Here is a 20,460-nt window from a genome sequence, read left to right on the forward strand (position 1 = left end):
CAAGACATTTGTTAATTTCCCCCCTTTTTACGACCTTGGCACAGTTGTTAGGTGAATCGTTGCACTTGTTAAGTTAGTGACAGTTATTTAACGAATCTGGCTTCCCCATTGATTTTGCTTGTCGGGTCACAAAAGAGGTTCACATGACCCTGGGACACCGCAACGGCCATAATTGTGAGCTAGTTGCCAAGGGTCCGATTTTTGATCACGTGACTGGAGGTGCTGCGACGGTCGTCAATGTAAAAACATGTCATTTTCGGTGCTGTTGTGACTTTGAACGAACTGTTGTAAGTAGAGGACTACCTGTTCTTCCTTCTAGGATTTCTTCTTGGTCTGCCGTCCAGATAGGAATTAAAGCTGACTGGCTCTGAATCTAGGTGTGGTTGAATCTGCTGAATTAGATCTTAAGTTTGGCAACTTTGAAGATGGGTGGACTTCAACTCCCAGAATTCCACAGCCAGCATGGAGTTTAAGTTCAACTCCTCTTAAATCATGCTGGCTGGGGACTTCTGGGAGTTGAAGTCCACCCATGTTAAAGGTGCCAAGGTTGAGAAACACTACCTTAAAGCAATTTATTTATGAGACTTATATACCGCTTTAAGTGCAAGCACTCTCTAAGCGGTGTACACCAGTAAGCAATGTATATATATATTTACATTGCCCCCAACAATCTGGGTCCTCATTTTACCTACCTCAGAAGGATGGAAGGCTGAGTCAACCTTGAGCCGGTGAGATTTGAACCGCTGACCTGCTGAACACAGTCAGCTAAAGTGGCCTGCAGTACTGCACTCTAACTGCTGCGCCACCCAATCTTACAAGGGTCTGTTCTAAAGAAGAGTGGATGACACATTACCGATTCCAGTTTATTTACAGCTGCAAAAAGTGAAAATGTACAGAGGAAACCCTTTTACAAAAAAAAAAAAAGAGAACATGCTGTTTCCAAGGCCTTGATTTAAAATGAAACTAAATTTGCAACCAGGAAGAAGATGGAGCGTCACAACAGCCTGTGCTTGTGCATCTTCAGAAGCATCTCTGCTGGACTTCCCATGGGCACTGAATTCTTTCAGTTCTGCCATGGAATGAATAAATCCTGTTTCTTCACGCAGGATCTCTGGAGGGCAACGTATCCTCTCCAGTTTCGAAAATTTAGGGGAAAAACGATAAAGCAAATTCATACAAAAAGGATCAGGTTTTTCTAAAGCTTGCAACAAGTCTCTCCATCACCGTCGGGAAAGAGACCACAGCCAGCCATTTGCTTCCGTTCAGAAGCTGAGCAAAGATAGCCACAGCTGCCCATCTATGCCACAACCATCTCCTGTCAGTTGTTTTTAGGTCTGTTGGTAATATTGATTGTAGTTCCACGTGTTCTGGTATCCATAGTTACTGTAATTCTGCAACAGAATAAAGTTAGCAATGGGGGGGGGGAGCATTTGTGTTAAGTGAAGAAATGTAGACTACAGAAATGTTATTTTATATAGCTTGTTGTAAGCTGCCCAGAGTCACTGGATACAAGATGGGCAGCAAATACATTTTATAAATAAATAAATTAAAGTAGCCTCTCTTCCACCGTATTCCCCAACCCAAGTTGGATTCACGCCAGTCATTTTGATCAGTGATTAGAGGCAGCGAGAGCTGGAATGACCACAGGTCCTCTACTTTTACCATCCACTTTAGCTGACTGTTCAGCAGGTCAGCGGTTCAAATCTCACCGGCTCAAGGTTGACTCAGCCTTCCATCCTTCCGGGGTAGGTAAAATGAGGACCCAGATTGTTGGGGGCAATGTAAATATATATATATATATATATACATTGCTTACTGGTGTACACCGCTTAGAGAGTGCTTGCACTTAAAGCGGTATATAAGTCTCATAAATAAATAAATAAATCCTTTTAACCAATTTAGCAATAGCACTTAGACTTATAAACCGCTTCAGTGTGTTTTACAGCCCTCTCTAGGCAAATTACAGACTCGGCTTATTGCCCCCAACAATCTGGGTCCTCATTTTACCGGGAAGGATGGAAGGCTGAGTCAACCTTGAGCCACTCAGAATCAAACTGCCGGTAGTCATCCGAATTAGCCTGCAATACTGCATTCTAACCACTGTGCCACCAGGGCTCTTTAGTTGTAATATGTATATATATATAACAAACAAGAATCATAGGGCTGCAAGGAACCCTGGAGGTCTTCTAGTCCAACCCTCTGCCCAAGGCAGGAGTCCTTACACCATCCTGGACATATACCTGTCCAATGTCTTCCTTAAAAACCTCCACTGATGGAGCACCCACAACTTCTGGAGGCAAGCTGTTCCACTGGTTAATTGTTCTCACTGTCTCCTTAATTCCAGGCTAGTTCTCTCTTTAACAAGCTTCCACTCGTATCTCAGAGCTTTGCTCAATATGCAAAATATGTTTAAATGGGGCCAATCTTTTAAAAAGTGGGCAGTAGGAAACAGCTGAATTGTATATCAATGTTTGCTAGTTATGAACCTCCAAAGGCAGTGCAGATAGTCCTCAATTTATGACCGCAGTAAAGTCTAGAATTTCCATGGCTAAGCAAGGGGGTGGTTATGGGAGTCACACCCAATATTATGACCTCTTTTGCCAAAGTTGTTAAGTGAATCCGTCATTAAATGAATCTGGCGTCCTCTATGGGGCTTGGCTCGTTAGAATTGGCTGGGAAGGTCACAAAACGGCGTATCGCATGGGGCACTGCAACGGTTACAAATAATGTGCCAGTCGCCAAGCGCATGAAGCCTGATGACGTGACTCTGGGGATGTCGTGATGGTCATAAACGGGAGGACCGGTTCCAAGTCACTTTTTTTCAGTGCTGTTGTAATTCTGAACAGTCGCTAAACAAATGGTTGTGTAAGATGAGGACTAGCTGCAAAGTCTCTATTCACGCTGACCAAAGCACTGTTTTAAAAAACCGTATCATTATTATTCCAGCTCCGCAGCTCAATTTGATCTCTGATACGGACTGTGCAGACCACGGGGCTGGGGTCACACTTAAGAGTCAATCCCGTCGTTATGTTCAGATCTCCTGAAACCGATGGCTCCTGTCCCCCCCACCCCGGAGATGTCCTGGCATGGCAGGGCCCAACATCCCCTCCCAATATGGCGGCTATGCTTTCTGCAAACTGTAGTCCCGAGATTGCCCGGAGGTGGGGAGGAGAGAGCACATGCTTCCCAATCTAATGCCAACTGCCTTGGGCAACTCACCTGGTACCACGTGTTATAGTTGTAAGTGCCCGCTGCGCTGGTGTCACTTGCCATCAAGGGCGTGATGCCCGTTGTCGCCATGGCTACGCTGCCACCCCCAATGGCTGCATCGTCGAGTCTCAACCTTTTGTCATCGGTTTCATCCACACTGCTTGGGAATTTCAAAAGGGGTCAGTGTCAGTTGGTCACCTTTGGCTCTGTTGCAACACCAGGGTATCCGTGGGGATTGTAGCTTCCTAAGGGGGTGCACCCAGGCTCTGCCCCATCGCGGAGCCCCCCCCCTCCTCCCCTGCCTCATAAACCTCTGAGCCTGCTATCTGGGAGATTCTCAGTCGTGCAGGTCAGAGTTATCCCAAAGATGCTTTTTTTTTTTAATTGAAATTTTTATAAACATTTTACAATAAAATCCCTCCCCACCGCTCTCCCCCCCCTTCCCAGAGCTGAGTACAGAGCTAAAAACAAAACAAAAAAAAGAATACAAAAAATTAAATAAACGTCAATCAATTATACATAAATCCTAAAAAATTTTAGAACCCCTTTAACTCCATGACAATAAAATCAACAAATCTAGGCATAACAACTTTATACAATACGTTATTCAAAAGCTAAATAATACTTTCTAATCCCATATTTGTTCTGAACAAAATTTACCCATCTTTTCCATATAGAGTTGTATCTCTCTTGTGAATGGTCTTTCAGATAAGCCGACATTTTTGCCATTTCTGATAAATAAGAAACTTTAAAAAACCATTCCTCTAAGGTAGGCAAGGAGTCTTTTCTCCAATATTGCCCAATCAATAACCTTGCTGCCGTAATAAAATTCACCCAAAGATGCTTTTTCACGAGGCAACTGGACTGTCTTCTTTTTTCTTTGAAGATATTTCACTTCTCATCCAAGAAGCTTCTTTAGCTCAGTTGCCTCGTGAAAAAGCATCTTTGGGATAACTCTGCTGGCCTTTTGGACAAAAAACAGATGCTGGCCCATTATGCTCCTGGAACCCAATTTGTGGGTCTGCCCTGTGCTGATTGTGGAGTTGGTTCGTTTCTTAAATGTTGTTGTTGTTGTTAATTGCGAAGTCGTGTCCGACCCATCGCGACCTCATGGACAACGTTCCTCCAGGTCTTCCTGTCCTCTACCATCTTCTGGAGTCCATTGAAGTTCACGCCTACTGCTTCAGTGACTCCATCCAGCCATCTCATTCTCTGTCGTCCCATTCTTCTCTTGCCCTCCATCTTTCCCAGCATTAGGCCCTTCTCCAGTGAGTCCTTCCTTCTCATTAGGTGGCCAAAGTATTTGAATTTCAACTTCAGGATCTGGCCTTCTAAAGAGCAGCCGGGGTTGATCTCCTCTAGGACTGACCGGTTGGATCGCCTTGCAGTCCAGGGGACTCGTAGGAGTCTTCTCCAGCACCAGAGTTCAAAGGCCTCCATTCTTTGGCGCTCAGCCTTTCTTATGGTCCAACTTTCACACCCATACATTGCAACTGGGAAAACCATGGCCTGGACTATACGCACTTTTGTTCGCAAGAAAGCAAAACAACTATAAAACAATAAAAAAAGCAGCAACGGGCACGGCATCACCCCCCCCCCAACCTAATGCTTCTCAACCTAAGCAACTTTTAAGACGGGTGGAGATCAACTGAGCTTTTAACTCTGCAAAGAGGGTGAGTAGCCAAATAGTTCAATCCAGACATACTGCTAATCTGTTGGTCAGGTGGAAAGCACTATGTTTTGTAGAAAAACTTTTAAAAGATTTTTTTTTTAAAAAGCCAGCTCAGTGTAATTCGCCACTGAAACCTAAACTCTTTCCAAAATACACGTAGTCTTAGGAATTAGTATTTTCACTAAATCAGTTTAAACAATTGCACTTTACCTGACAATAAGCGAAGGTCCACACCTCACAGCAAGCCGTCATTTGCTTGATTATGGTTGGATGGGTTTAAATAAAGACAACACCGAACATTTGGCATTGGGGTAAAAGTGCTGGCCTAGAAACCAGGAGATGGCAAGTTCTAATTCCACTTCAGACATGAAAGCAGGCTAGGTGACTTTGGGCCAATCAGCTGAAGACTCTGAGTTCTAGTCTCGTCTTAGCCATGAAAGCCAACTGGGCGACTTTGGGCCACTCATTCACTCTCGGCCCAACTCACCTCACAGGGTTGTTGTGTGGAAAACAGGAAGACTTAAAAGTATGACGTATGCTGGCTGCCTTGAGTTAGTTATGCAACTAATAAAGGCAGGACAAAATTATATATACATAAACAAACGGCACGATGGCTTGGTGCGATGTACGATTGAGTCTCGGTCAGGCGATCTCCGTTGCTCCCTCCAAAATACAAATGCAATTAGAAAGGAAAAGAAAGATGGAGCGGCAGACAGGGAAGTATTCTTACCCATTTTCCAGAAGCCTCTTCCTCATCATCTGCTGGTTCAAGAGTTTCTGATGCTCTTCGTAGCACATCAGCAGGCTGGGAAGAGAGAAGGGAGAGGTGAACTTTGGACCCAGAAGGTCCTCCGCTCTGGGTCGTCAGAGGCTGAAGAGAACGTGCTTCGCGCGCCTTTTTATGCCATTACCTGTTTAAGCTTTTTTCCGTTACCTGTTTATGCTCGACCCAAAATCTTCCAGAAACTCCACTCTGCGCTGAGAGAAGATGATCTTAGTCTCCAGGGGGAGACCGCTGGTCAAGGCGCGGTCAAAACTGCTCATGGTGTTGCCCTCGTTCTGACGGACATCAGCGCTGAACTCCATCTCCAAGAGGTTCGCATACAGCTTGGCGTTGTCCTGCACCCAAAGGGAATCCGGCCGTGGCGTTTTGGGGAGAAGCGAGGAAGAGAAAATTTCAGGGCAGATCCAAGTAATCATCCGAATTGGGATTCCTCAACCCCAGCCACGGGGAGGTTGGTGGACTGCAACTCCCAGAGTTCCCCAACCAGCGTGTTCTAAGAGGCATGGACCTCACCTCCCAGAATTCCCCCGCCAGCATGCTTTAAAATGGATGGTCTTCCCCAGCCCATGCTGGGTGGAGAATTCTGGGAGCTGAAGTCCACCCAGCTTAAAGTTGCAGAGGTTGAGAAACACTGCCATAATTGTTTGCAGGCTTCATAAACTAAGGTTCAGAGTGAGGCGGCTCTTTTAAGTGAGCCAAGTTTTGGCCATCATAAGGGCAAAATGTTACTCAGCTCCCTCCAAAAGACTAGAGATGTGTGAATGAAGGCCCAACTTCTGCCCTTTTCCAAAGGACCTCCACCCTGCTTCCTTTTGGCAACTCCCACAACTACAAGTAGTCCTTGACTTATGACCGCAACTGAGGCCAAAGTTTGTGTTGCGAGACAGTTGTTAAGCGAGTTTTGCCCCATTTCACGACAGTTCTTGCCATTGTTGTTAAGTGAATGACTGCAGTTGTTAAGTTAGGAACACAGCAGTTAAGTGAATCTGGCACCCCCACTGACCTTGCTTGTCAGGTTATAAAAGGGGATCACGTGACCCCGGGACCCTGCAACCGTCGTAAATAGGAATCAGTTGCCAAGTGTCTGAATATTGATCACATGACCATGAAGATGCTACAATGGTCGTAAGTGTGAAAAATGGTCCTAAGTTACTTTTTCCAGTGCTGTTGTAACACTGAACGGCCATTAAATGAACGTAAGCTGCGGACTATCTGCACATGCCCCTAAACACCCTTGTTTTTTTTTTTTTACCGGATCCTTTTCCAAGGCCTCAAGAAGAATCTTCCGCGCTTTGCTCAGGTTCTTCTGCACTTTGAGGACCTGGCGAGCCAGCTTGACAGAATAGAAGGAGGAGATGGGCATCCCTTCGTTGTCCCGTATGGCTTCCATCAGGAGGGCCTCTGCCATGTCCATGTTCCCCAGCCGACGTTCCAGGCTCACCCGCCGCAAACGCACCATGACCAGGCCGGGCACACAGTCCTCAAAGGTCTTCAAGATACGCCGGGCTTCCTCCACCTCTCCTGCGGGAACACATGGAAAGACATCTTCAATACAGGTAACAACCACCAGGGAGCCCCCAATTCCTGTTGCTAAGTGAGACGTTTGTTCAGCGAGTTTTGCCCCATTTTGCGACCTTTCTTGCCCAGTGGTTCAGTGAATCACTGCAGCTGTTAAGTTAGTAACAAGCAAATCTGCCTTCCCCCGTTGACTTTGCTGGTCAGAAGTTCAACCGTCATAAATACGATTCAGTTGCCAAGTCTCCGAATTTTGATCACATGACTGTGGGGGATGCTGCAATGGTCGTTAAGTGTGAAAAACGATCACGAGTCACTTTGTCAGGGTTGCAGCTTTGAACGGTTACTAAACGAACCGTTTTATGTTGAGGACTATCTGTAGAAAAATCACCAATGTGGGGCCTCAGATTATTAACTCAGATATTATCTAGTTAAGTTGATAAGAGGAATGGAACATCTTAAGGGAACTAGGTCTGTTGAGCTTAATGAAGAAAAGAATTCTGTCTTCCAGAATTGCACAGAGAAGACGGGCTCCATTTATTCTCCATAGCATCACAGGACAAGAAGGAATGGATGGAAGCTCATTAAGGAGAGAACCAACCTGGAACGAAGGAGAAATTTGTTGTGATTCCGTGCCTGCCTGTGCTCCCAACAGCTGAGTCTGAGGAATCTGAGGAGGAGGTGGAGGAGGCATTTGAAGGGCCATCAGGGGCAGAGGGAGGCTCGGATGAATTACAGGACTCACGGTTGGATGCAGAGCCTGGGCCCTCCAGTCGTGTTCCTGATGAAGCTCAGCTGTGTGAGGAGCATGAGTCAGATTGGGAGGACTCACACCTGATGGACATGCTAATTGATGCTCGCACACGTCGTCAATTAGTGAGAGTAAATCAGCAGCAGTCAATACGGCAACTCCAGAGTAAAAGGAGAAGGCGATGAGAGGCAACGCCTTGGGACTGCTGTATAAAAAGAGGAGGTGTGGGCGGTGCTGGTTGCTGAAGGCAACCGTTTGCAAAATACTTCTTGGAATCCTGGTCTGTTCGTCTTGCTTGTGACTACTCTTCTATTTGCATCGTGTTTCCTGTGGACTATTTCCTGCATTTGGATTGAGTTTTGCTGTTTGCGTTTTGGACTATTTGGCAGATTAAAAGGGGTTTGTTTTGTTTTAAAGTCTCCAGCCTATTTTATCAACAGGGGTTTGGTCCTTGTGCCTTTAACAAGGACGGCTATAGGCTGGGATAGAACAATTTCTTAACAATGGGAACGGCTTGTCCCTGGAGTTGTGTGGGGTCCATCACTGGAGGTTTTCAAGAATCGATTGGACAACCGTTTGTCCAGATGGCGTAAGACCTCCTGCCTTGCGTAAGAGGTTGAACTAAAAGCTGTTCCACTGACTAATTGCTCTCGCTGTCAGGAAATTTCTCCTTAGTTCCAGGTTGGATTTACGATTATATGATTGCCTTGGATAACAATAACGTCTTGAAATTCAGCAAGTCTTAGGAAGAGGCAACTAGGACATAGGTCTCCAACCTTTTGGGCACCAGGGACCAGTTCTGTGGAGAGAGGATTTTCCACACACCGGAGGGTGCGTGGTTTTGTGTGTTGCCTGCATCTCGCAGATGGGGCTTTGCTTGTTTGTGTGGACCGGTTGCTGCCATGCCATGGCCCGGTACTGGTCCACAGATCGGGGGTTGGGGACCCCTGGACTAGGAGATAAGCCCACAATGTGTCTTCCACCATCCTGTCTTCTCTTGGCCAAAGCAGATAAGATTGAAGGAGTTTGAATTATTCTTTCTGAACGAAATCCTAAACTTTAATCAATGACTAACATCCAGGAACCTCTAAGTTAACCCAGTTAATATTATCATCTCCTTTGTCTCTCCCTCTGGATGAGAGTTTGTCCACTTTGGCAACTTGAAGACGTGTGGACTTCGACTCCCAGAATTCACCAACCAGCATGGGACTTAAAATCCACACATGTTCAAGTGGCTATGGTTCAGCAAACCTGCTCCAGATGTTAGAAGTGACAGATGAGTAAAGAAGAGGTCTATGCATACCTATGGTGATGGGCACATGCAGGCTAGGAAATAGGTGTTGTTCACAACACAGGTAGTACTTGACTTAGGAGCAGAGCTGAGACAGAATTTCCATTGTTAAGTGAGGCAGTTGTTAGGCGAGTCGCGTACAATTTTATATCCTCTTCTACCAGAGTTGTTAAGTGAATCACTGCCATTGTTAAGCATGTGGTTGTTAAGTGAATCACTGTAGTTGCTAACTACATCACAGGGTTGTTCAATGAATCCAGCTTCCCCCACTGACTCTGCTTGTTCCTCACCTTGTTTCTCCTCAAATGCTGCCCACAAGAGGTGAATGTTGGGCTTACGAGGCAGATGGTAACAGCAAGCCCGCTGGAAAACACTCCGGGCTCCAGCTATGCTGTGGTGCTCCAGGTACCTGATATACTAAATTAAGGAAAGGAGGAGGGGCAACAGGGGAAAACATCAGAAAAAAGTGGTTTTGTAGTTGCAAAGATAAAGATGGATGCTTCATAGGGCAATATTTACTCAACCTGACCCTAGAGCAGCCTTTCCCAAGCTTTTCCCTCCACCGCTACCCCTTTTCTAGGATGGTCGCGTACCACCTGCCAGGTGCCAATGTACCCCAGGTGGTACCCGTACCACTGGTTGAAAAGCCCTGGCCTAGCTGACCTTGATCCAGAACTCCTCGTAGAGGGCACAGGCGATGACGCAGCGCTCAAAGAGCACGATGGTGCGCTCGTGTGACCCGCTGGCGATCTCAAAGTCTAGGTAGTCCCGCCAGTTCCGCAGCTGCGCTCGCTCCAGTGGCTTCACGTGGAAGTAGGGCCTCTTGATCTAAGGGAAAATGGGACGGTGCTACAATGAGCAGAGAGAAGCCGAGACAAACCAGCATTACTCAAGAATTAAAGTACGGGTAGTCCTTGACTTATGACCACAATTGAGCTGGAAATTTCCATTGCTAAGCAAGACGCTGATCCTTGCCAAAGTTGTTAAGGGAACCACTGCAGGTGTTAAGTTAGTCACATGGTGGTTAAGTGAACCTGGGTCCCCCTGTTGAAGTTGCTTGCCAGGAGGTCGCAAAAGAGGATCACGTGACCCCCCCCCCCAGGGACTCTGCAACCGTCATAAATAGGAGTCAGTTGCCAACTGGCTGAATGTTGATCCTGTGACCACGGGGACGAGGCAACGATTACAAGTGTGGAAAAACGGTTATCACTTTTTTCAGTCCCATTGTTAACATTTGAGCGGTCGTTAAACCAATGGTCGTTAAGTAGAATGGAAGCATTCCCACATACACGTGATCAAAATTCAGGCCCTTGGCAACCAACATGTGTTTGACAAGGGTTGCAGTGTGCTAAAGTCATGCCATCAGCCTTTGCGACCTTCCCAACCAGCTTCTGACAAGCAAAGTCAAGAGGGGAAGCCAGGTTCCGTTAAGGACTGTGTGAGTCACTTAACAACTGCAGCCATTTGCATAACCATCGTGGCAAAATCGGCCGTGAAATCCGGCACGACTCACTTAACTTAGCCTTGCTTAGTGATGGAAATTCTGTTCCCAATTATGGTTGTAGGTCCAGGACTACCTGCAGACATGACATCGAGGTGAGTAAGAGCACAAGGTGGCCGGCGCAGGGGGCGGGACCACACATGCGCGGCACTCCCAGGCTGAGGCGGTTGCTGGGCGATGGCCTGCATGCACCCTCAGCCTGTGCAGCATGCGCTCCAGCCGCAGGAGAGGAGGCGGAGTGTGCACGCCTCCTCCTGCCCCGCCCGCAGGGAAATACAGGTAGTCCTCGACTTACGACCACATGGTTGGGGGTCGCGGCATTAGGAAGGTTGAGAACCACTGGTGTAGACTCTTTACTGATAGGAAACAGGCCAAGTCCTAATAAAAAGGTCTCCTCCCCCATTCCCTCTGACCCTCCCTAGCTCTGCTAGCAGATTCTCAAGCGTCCTTCCCACCCCGTCGGGTTGAGGAATCTGATTTGTTCGCACACACCCCATCCTCAAAATTCCAGCGCTTGCTAACTTCGGCTTCGTTCTGAAGGAAGATCTGTTGGCGGATCGAAATCGACTGCTCCAGGACTTTCTCCGGATCCAGCGTCCCCTGAAATCCAAGAAGAGATGAAAGAGAGAATCCTTAGGAAAAGAAGTGGTGAACTGGAATCGGATCCACGCAATTCCTGTTTTATTGTTTATCTGCTTTTTACTTTATTTACTTATGTTCCGCCTTTACAGGCAGTCCTTGGCTTACTTCATTTTAGTGACCCTTCGAAGTTTCAACGGCTCTGAAAAAAGTGACCCAGGACCACTTTATGGCCCTTGCAGCATCCCCGTGGTCATGTGATTCAAATTCAGACGCTTGGCAACAGTGAGGACAATTAACCATTGGAACGGCTCGCCTTCAGATGTTGTCAATGTTTCCAACACTGGAGGTTTTCAAGAAGAGATTGAAGAGCCTCTTGTCTGAAATGGTTTAGGGTCTCCTGCTTGAGCAAGGGGTTGGACTAGACGACCTCCAAGGTCCCTTCCAGCTCTATTCTAATTGATTGACTGTGTCAGAATCCAATTATATTTCATCTCTAGTTATCGACTATGGAAGACCCCATTTCTGCCCTCTCTGGATTCTGTCATACTACGAAGGGGAAGGGGGGTGAGCAAAGGGGTTTTATGGCTGTCACTTCCTTCATTACAACTTTAAAGGGACTGAATGTGGATCTCACCAAGAGGACTAACCATAACAATGGGGCCATCAGCTTTCATCTACTCCCCTCTGAAGTCTCCCTTCCGCCAGCAGTGAGGAAAAAGGGGGTGGAAATGTAATGCCTGGGATTGTCGCTGGAAGGATGGTGGGGCGGGGTGGGGCTGCTGGGAACCCCTTAAAACCTTGAACCGTAGGGCTTGGGCCCCAGGTCCTGTCTAGAACGCCTGCAACCATTTTCTCTTAATAAAGGATGCCTGTTGGAAGAAATATTCCAAGAGTTCTTAAGATGCAAAATGGGGTGGGTCCTTACAGACTGACTACCTGTATTCTGATGGCTTTGTGACTTCTGCCACTGCCCACTTCCCTAGCTCTCTCTGGCTATGGGTTGGTTCAGAGAAGACAAATAGGGAATATCCCAGCCCAGACTGGGACACTGCGAAGACATGGACCCACCAACACCTGCTTCCCATCTGCGATCTCCTGCTTGCTTTCCCCCTTCAGAGGCAGATCTTCTCCAGGTGGTGCTTCCTCCTCCGCTTCCACCTCCGTTGTCTTGGGGGCCGTCTCGGAGGCCATCTTGGACTGCATCCACAGCAGCTCTTCTATGGAGAGAATGTCAGCCGGGGACTGGCTGGACAGATGTTCCTTGAAGCTGTTCGGACGAAAGGAGGGTTTTCCAGAGCGCGGCTACCAGCTAGTCCTCGACTTACAACCTTTTGGAGACAGGCATGCCCCCGACTCAGACACCCCAAGTCTTGCACTTACTTTTCCCAGTGGTGGCTGTACAACTGGGTGGGCGTCGTCAGCACCCTGTCGTAAATGCCAGTGACGGCCTTCAGGTCCCCCTGCTCCTTCTGCCATTCCACGTACATCTCCCAGAGCTTGTCCGAACGGAAATCTACTCCCGCGGCAGCCACAGCGGCCTCAAAAGTGCTGCAGAGAAGAGGAGAAGAGGTTTCCAAGCTGAGCCATGCTGGCTCAGGAATTCTGGGAGTTGAAGTCCACGAGTCATGAGGGGGCCATAGTTCCCCCATGCTGGCTCAGGAATTCTGGGAGTTGAAGTCCACGAGTCATGAGGGGACCATAGTTCCCCCATGCTGGCTCAGGAATTCTGGGAGTTGAAGTCCACGAGTCATGAGGGGGCCATAGTTTCCTCATGCTGGCTCAGGAATTCTGGGAGTTGAAGTCCACGAGTCATAAAAGAGCCAAGTTTGAAGACCCCTGACTTAAATATTTAAATATTTTTCCTCACGGTCACATGATCAAAATTCAGGCATTTGGGCCAGGGGTAGGCAACCGTGGCTCTTTTATGACTCGTGGACTTCAACTCCAGAATTCCTCAGCCAGCATGGGGAACTATCGTCCCTCTCCCAGAACTCCTGAGCCAGCCATGCTAAGGGGAAAGGGAGAGGTTTCCAAGCTGAGCCAGGCTGGCTCAGGAATTCTGACTGAGACGATCCTTCTGCTCTTTTCCAACTCTATCATTCATGGCTGGCTGGGGAATTCTGGGAGTTGAAGTCCACGAGTCCTGAGGGGGCCAAAGTTTCCTCCATGCTGGCTCAGGAACTCTGGGAGTTGAAGTCCACAAGTCATAAAAGAACCACGGTTGCCTACCCCTGACCTAGCTGACTATAGATGGATGTGGAAGCTAAGCAGTGCTGGACCTGGTTAGTCTCTGGATGGGGGACCAACTGCAAATCTCAGAGCTGGAGGTTTGAGAGAGCGCGTCCGTGAAGTTAACCGGAGTCGAGCTTATCCCAAAACGATATTTTCCATTTCACATTCTCCTCTATTCAGAGCAGCAGCCATGTCAGGAAGAATTGACTTTTGGAGAAAAAAAACACGGGAGGACAAGATGGAGGAATCAATGGCCTGGGCGACTCCTCTCCTGCCCAAGTTTCAGTTGCCGCTCAATAGCTCCCCCACGACCTACCCACAAATTTTCTGAGCTGAATCGGGTTGATTCATATCCAGGCTGGACTGCAGGAAAGAGATGTAATGGATCCAGAGGTCCATGCTGAGAGGGATGGACTGCAACCCTCGCTGGAAAACCTGCAGGGCAGCAGAGAAAATAAACCTTCAGGGAGTCTTTCTCTCTCCACCCCCCCCCCCCCGCAAGCAACTCGGTCAAAGATGACTTTCTGAGAATTAAAAGGTTTTTTTCACGCTAACCTTTCAGATCCCCACATTTGCTCTACAAAACACAGCAGGGGCCAATAGGAGAAGATAACCAGATGCTGTGGACAGAGTAGGGCAGTGGTGGCGAACCTATGGCACGGGGGCCAGAGGCGGCACTCAGAGCCCTCTCTGTGGGCACGCGCGCCGTCGCCCCAGTCCTGGGCCTTCAGCTGGGTTTTATAAAACCTTTTCGCTTTAGGCCTCCGCTGCCGTGTGCAAAAAAAAATTAAAAAATGGTTCAATTTTAACTTCTTGCAGAAAAAAAAAAAAGATCTCGCAAAGTTGGAATTGATTGATTGAACTTTTTAGTCCCACCCAGTCTGCCGTTACCACCGCAGCCACGCCCACCCAATGGGCCACACCCACCCAATGGGCCACACCCATCCAGCACTCGGCGATGCATAAGTGGGTTTTGGGTTGCAGTTTGGGCACTCGGTCTCTCAAAGGTTCGCCATCACTGGAGTAGGGCGATACCAAATTAAGAAAAAAAATAAAAATAAAAAGCTTTGGAATTTTCCAGAATTTTCCTTCAGGTTATTATAAAAAAAATGGTGAGCATCCACAAGGGAAGAAAAAAGAAATGTTGTTTTCTCTAGCTTTGGAATTCTCTATCCACGAGATCCTGTTCCATTACCCACAACAGCCGTGCCCACAGGTACCCTGGCTTCGTTACTAGGGCTCTACTCCAGAGCAGCGTTTCATAACCGTGGCCACTTTAAGATGGGTGGACTTCAATTCCTAGAGTTCTCCAGCCAGTTACCTCTAGCTGGGGAATTCTGGGAATTGAAGTCCACCCTCTTAAACCATGCTAGCTGGGGAATTCTGGGAATTGAAGTCCACCCTCTTAAACCATGCTAGCTGGGGAATTCTGGGAGTTGAAGTCCACCTGGTTTAAGGTATGCTGGCTGGGGAATTCTGGGAATTGGAAGTCCTCCCCTGTTAAACCATGTTGGCTAAGGAATTCTGGGAATTAAAGTCCACCCTCTTCAACCATGCTAGCTGGGGAATTCTGGGAATTGAAGTCCTCCCGTGTTAAACCATGCTAGCCAAGGAATTCTGGGAGTTGAAGCCCACCCATCTTAAAGTTGCTTAGGCTGAGCAAGATTTCTCCAGAGGTAAACTGAGATGTTTCATTTCACATTCAAACCTGGCTATCGTATATGCTAAGACAGGGGTGGTGAACCTACGGCACGGGTGCCAGAGGCGGCACCCAGAGCCCTCTCTGTGGGCACGCGCGCCGTCGCCCCAGTCCTAGACCTTCAGCTGGGTTTTATAAAACCTTTTCGCTTTAGGCCTCTGCTGCCATGTGCAAAAAAAGAAAAAAGGTTCAATCAGTCAATTTCAACTTCTCGCGGGAAAAAAAAGATCTTGCAAAGTTGGAATTGACTGAACTTTTTAGTCCCACCCAGTCTGCCGTTACCACCACAGCCACGCCCACCCAATGGGCCACACCCACCCAATGGGCCACACGCAGCTGGCACCCAACGATGCATAAGTGGGTTTTGGGTTGCAGTTTGGGCACTCGGCCTCTAAAAGGTTCGCCATCACTGTGCTAAGAAAACCCCCATGTATCTAAGCGTGCTCTAAAGTAGGCTCAGCTCTTCTTGTCTGATTTTTCAAAATTGGAACTAGCTTGTCTCATGGAGTTGGGCCCCCGAGTTGTAATACGGGGCATATGGCCACTTGTCCTTGGTGGGCCAGGACAGGGATGTGCCGTGCACAATCTCCAATGTTCCAGGGTACCTCCTCGGTCTCCTTGATGAAGTCGAAGCGCCGTTCCATGTCTGCGTACTTCTTCCAGTAGCCGTAGCAGTAAGGGTACCTCAGGAAGAAGCTATCGAAAGCTTTGCGGGCTGCGTAGATGTGGTTCTGCCAGAACAGACAAAAAGCTGGGATGGTTTTGAGGGGGACACAGGAAAACACACAACATTGCAACGGTGCAAAGGCAGCGCAGGAAACTAAGAGAGAAGAGGAGGCAAAATGTGGCCTCAGTTGTCGTTTATTTAAATAGCCAGGAATTAAGCAAACTGTGGTTTAGCATTACTGCTAGTCCTTGTTTGACAAAGCTAATTTTGGACCAGAGGCTCCATTAAGTGACGTGGTCCTAAGTCGGTGTTTCTCAACCTTGACAATTTTAAGGCATTGCTGGCTGTGGAATTCTGGGAGTTGAAGTCCACATGCCTTAAAATTGTCAAGGTTAAGAAACACTGTCCTAAGTGGAGAAAGCCTATCAATGCCTCAGTTAGTAATGACAGCGCCAGCAGTACCTGCTGTGTTCATGACCATAACTTCCTGCTGGCTTCCCCACTGACGCTGCGGGAAGCTGCCAGGGAATGTCACAAATCATTTTACCTACCCCGGAAGGATGGAAGGCTGAGTCAACCTTGAGCCGGTGAGATTTGAACCGCTGACCTGCTGAACACAGTCAGCTAAAGTGGCCTGCAGTACTGCACTCTAACTGCTGCGCCACCTCTTGCTAAGCCCCAACAACCAGTTCATAGCTTTGGACACATTCGTACCTCCTGTTCCACATATTGCAACAATTCGGTCCATGCAGTGAAGTCCAGGGGGTTCTCCTGAGTGGCTCTCCAGTACCGCTCAAATTCCAGAGGGTAGGTGATGGAGAGATCCTCCATGGGCTGGCTCAAGGCCATCAGCATCCCTACATCTGGAGCAGGAGGCTGAGGGGTTTCCTCTGTGACTGGCTCGGCCTGCAGGGCTGCCGTGTTGTCTTCCAGACTAACCCCATTGACCTCTTCCATCGGCATGGCCTCGTCTGGCTTGGGAGGGCCATTGCTCTCCTGATTCAGAAGCACCTCTGGGTCAACGCCTGCAGATTCAGGACGAAATTAAAAGTTTCCCAGTATTAATTTTCATTTACTTGTTGGTTAGTTCTGCATCCTCCAAAGTTGAGGATAGAGGGAGTCCTTAATTTACAACTACAACTGGTCATAAGTTATGGTCGTTAAGAGAGGCGATCTCCTCGCTTAACCACCACAATCCAGTTGTTAAGTGACTGTACAATTTGTTAAGGGGAGCAAAGGGTGCCTTAGGGGGTGAGAGAGACCCTCAGCTCAAGAATTCTGCTTGCTTCCAAAATGACCCCTGCTTCTGAAATGGCAACGTACAGCCTCCATTGAGGAAGGCTACAAAGCAGATGGGCTGATTCTCCTTCTGCAATCTGCCATTTTTTCCCCCCTTTTCCTTAGCTGTGCTACTCCCTTTTATTCTATTGGCTTTTGAAAGCCAACAGAATAGACTCTCTTGAATAGAGTCTAATTCTATTGGCTTTCAAAAGCCAATAGGAATTGTCCAGCCTGTCTCTGCCCTGCTGAGCCCGCCTGTCTCTGCCCTGCTGAGCCCATTCTGCAAACGGTGCTGCACCAGTTGAGTAGTCCTCGACTTACGACTGGTTGAGTAGTCCTCGACTTACGGCCGGTTGGGGGTCGCGGCATTAAAAAGGTTGAGAACCACTGATCTATGGAGACCCTCTTGGTAGGGGGCTGCACCAGAAGACCTCCAAGGTTATGTTCTAGTCTATTCCATTCGCTTCTCTATTCTTTTCTATTTCCATTCCTCTTCTCTTCTCTCCTCTATTCCAGAGGTCCCCAACTTTTTGGGCATCAAGAACTGGTTCCATGGAGAAAGCTTTTTCCACAGACCAGATGGGGCTTTGTTTGTTTGTGTGGATCGGTTACTGGCATGCTGCATCCCGGTACTGGTCCATGGACCAGGCGCTGGGGACCCCTGCTCTGTTCTATTGTTATTCTTTTCCTATTCTATTCTTATTCCATTCTCTTCTCTATTCTCTCCTCTATTCTATTTCTATTTCTATTCTATTCTATTCTATTCTATTCTATTCTCTCTTCTATTCTCCTATTCCTATTCCATTCCTATTATCTTCTCCATTCTCCTCTCCTCTCTCTCTATTCTATTCCTATTCCATTCTCTTCTCTATTCTCTCATCTATTCTATTTCTATTCTATTCTCTATTCTATTTCCATTCCTATTCTCTTCTCTATTCTCCTCTCCTCTCTCTCTATTCTATTCCATTCTCTTCTCTATTCTCTCGTCTATTCTATTTCTATTCTCTCTTCTATTCTATTTCCATTCCTATTCTCTTCTCTATTCTCCTCTCCTCTCTCTAATCTATTCCTATTCCATTCTCTTCTCTATTCTCTCATCTATTCTATTTCTATTCTCTCTTCTATTCTATTCTCTCCTCTATTCTATTTCCATTCCTATTCTCTTCTCTATTCTCCTCTCCTCTCTCTCTTCTATTCCTATTCCATTCTCTTCTCTATTCTCTCATCTATTCTATTTCTATTCTCTCTTCTATTCTATTCTCTCCTCTATTCTATTTCCATTCCTATCCTCTTCTCTATTCTCCTCTCCTCTCCTCTCTTCTCTCTCTATTCTATTCCTATTCCATTCTCTTCTCTATTCTCTCGTCTATTCTATTTCTATTCTCTCTTCTATTCTATTTCTATTCTATTCTCTCCTCTATTCTATTTCCATTCCTATTCTCTTCTCTATTCTCCTCTCCTCTCTCTCTCTATTCTATTCCTATTCCATTCCACTCCATTCTATTCTGATTGATAGCTGGAGCCATGCAGGGCCCGCATCCACGACAGCTGATAAGAGAGCCTCCCTATCCAGGAGCTGTCTACCACACACCGAAGTTCGGGAACTTCCGTTTTTCCTGCTGAAACTGGAGTCGGATCCAGGCCCTCCAGCCTCCCTGGGTCTCCCTAGACTGCCCAGAGAGCCCCGGGGACCCCCTTCCCAGCCCCCCCCCCGCCCATCCTTCCTCCGGCATCGGAGAGTCCGGTTTCCACCGGCCCCGGGTGTCCCTCTCACCGGCTTCTGCCCCCGGGAGCTCTTCGACGCCTTCCGCCCCGGCAGGGCCCAGGGTGGCCGGCGCCTCCTCCGCTTCCTCCGCCATATTCGCCGCAGACGCCGCCGAGCGCGCCGTCTCCCTCACGGATTCTCGTCGCGGGGCCGACGAGGTCACACTGCGCCTGCGCGGCCGCAATGACCCGGATATGGCGGGCAGGAAGGTGTCCTCCTGGCGAATGGGCGGGAAGCTTAGGGGCAGCTCCAATAGAGAAGGGAAGGATAGAGAGGTAGGTTTCTGGAGGTGGGGGGGGAACCATAGAGAGGGATGCAAAAGCGGCCGCTCTCTCCTCCTATAGGTGTATAATTCAGAATCGTGGAAAAGTTAAATTCCAGCTGTTTTTGTTTCGTTGGAAACAAAGGCTCCTCTTGAAAGTAAAGGCTCCCCTTGGAAGGCCGTTGAGAAATGTAAGGGTTTAGAGCAGATACGATTGAATTAAATGACTTTTTTTTTTAGTATTGCATAAGGCAAACTGCTCAGAGTCACTGAAAATGTGGTAGCATATAAATGTAATAAATTATTTGGTCCAAAGTTGCATTTAATCAAGCAGGTATTCCGTCTTCTTGGAGGAGTGGAGGCCTGTTGGCAAGACAGAGACCCAGAAGGAATGTGTGCTAATTGGAGCAACCTTGAAACATAAGATTCTCAGTACACTTTATCTGAATTTCTATAGCAGCGTAACTGATGTGTTTCTTTTTATTAAGACAATAATTATTTCTTGAGGGTAGTACAGTAGAAGGCTGGGGAAGTAAGGGTTGATAATGATAAATATCTAAGCTACATCACGTATTGCCTTTGCTTATGTTCAGGAAGTTCTCAATTTACAACCACAATTGAGCCCAAAACTTTGGTTGTTAGGTGAGGCAGTTGTTAAGTGAGTTGCATCTCATTTTATGACCTTCTTTGCCACAGTTCTTAAGTGAATCATTGCAATAATTGAATCATACAGTCAATAAGCAAATCAGGCTTCCTCCATTGACTTTGCTTGTCGGAAGCTGCCTGGGAAGGTCTCATGCCAGTTGCCAAGGGGATGCTGCATGAGTCATAAGTGTGAAAAACAACCCTAGGTCACTTTTTGGAGTGTTGTTGTAACTTTGGTCACTAAATGGATAGTTGTAAGTTGAGGACTAACTGTATGACTGTTTGGTTTTCTCCTCCTTTGCTGAAATGTATAAATATGAGTACATCCTTTTGTCTGAAGGAATCCCTTCCATTTTTTTTGAAGGGAATTTCTCTATTGCATATTGTTTAATAAGTGATAGCTGCAGTGAGCCCTGATGACTTTTTACTGATTCCATTTTTATGCTTGCTATCCAAATGACTTTTGGTTTTGGGTTCTGAGTTTGATTCCACAGAAATGATGGCAGCAGTGGGACTTCTAACTTGCAAACTGGGTTATTTTGCAGAGTGTCCGTAGCGTCAGATGGGAGACAAACTCTGGCCATTTAAGGTGGATTTAAAATG

At 47.3% G+C, this 20,460-nt stretch overlaps 1 protein-coding gene across 2 annotated transcripts; it reads right to left on the reverse strand.

Annotated features, from left to right (window-relative positions):
- Positions 1–847: 847 nt before the first annotated feature.
- LOC120314915 (pre-mRNA-processing factor 39-like) lies at positions 848–19,126 on the reverse strand. Of its 2 annotated transcripts, none has more exons than XM_039358486.1 (14): positions 18,960–19,126; positions 16,619–16,929; positions 15,843–15,968; positions 13,855–13,973; positions 12,687–12,854; positions 12,375–12,573; positions 11,217–11,324; positions 9,887–10,051; positions 9,514–9,640; positions 6,919–7,187; positions 5,817–6,001; positions 5,613–5,687; positions 3,220–3,367; positions 848–1,391 (listed from the first exon to the last, which is right to left on the reverse strand). In XM_039358486.1, exons 1-14 carry the CDS (start codon positions 19,042–19,044, stop codon positions 1,329–1,331), a joined length of 2,148 nt encoding a protein of 715 aa, XP_039214420.1. In that variant the 5' UTR covers positions 19,045–19,126; the 3' UTR covers positions 848–1,328. The 2 variants fall into 2 exon arrangements, with proteins under 2 accessions (XP_039214420.1, XP_039214419.1); XM_039358485.1 differs by having other exon boundaries at positions 3,220–3,370; positions 18,960–19,125.
- Positions 19,127–20,460: the final 1,334 nt, after the last annotated feature.

The sequence above is a fragment of the Crotalus tigris genome, unplaced genomic scaffold (assembly GCF_016545835.1).
Source record: "Crotalus tigris isolate CLP2741 ecotype Arizona unplaced genomic scaffold, ASM1654583v1 scf7180000019021.11574027:1482141, whole genome shotgun sequence".
NCBI classification, from domain to species: Eukaryota; Metazoa; Chordata; class Lepidosauria; order Squamata; family Viperidae; genus Crotalus; species Crotalus tigris.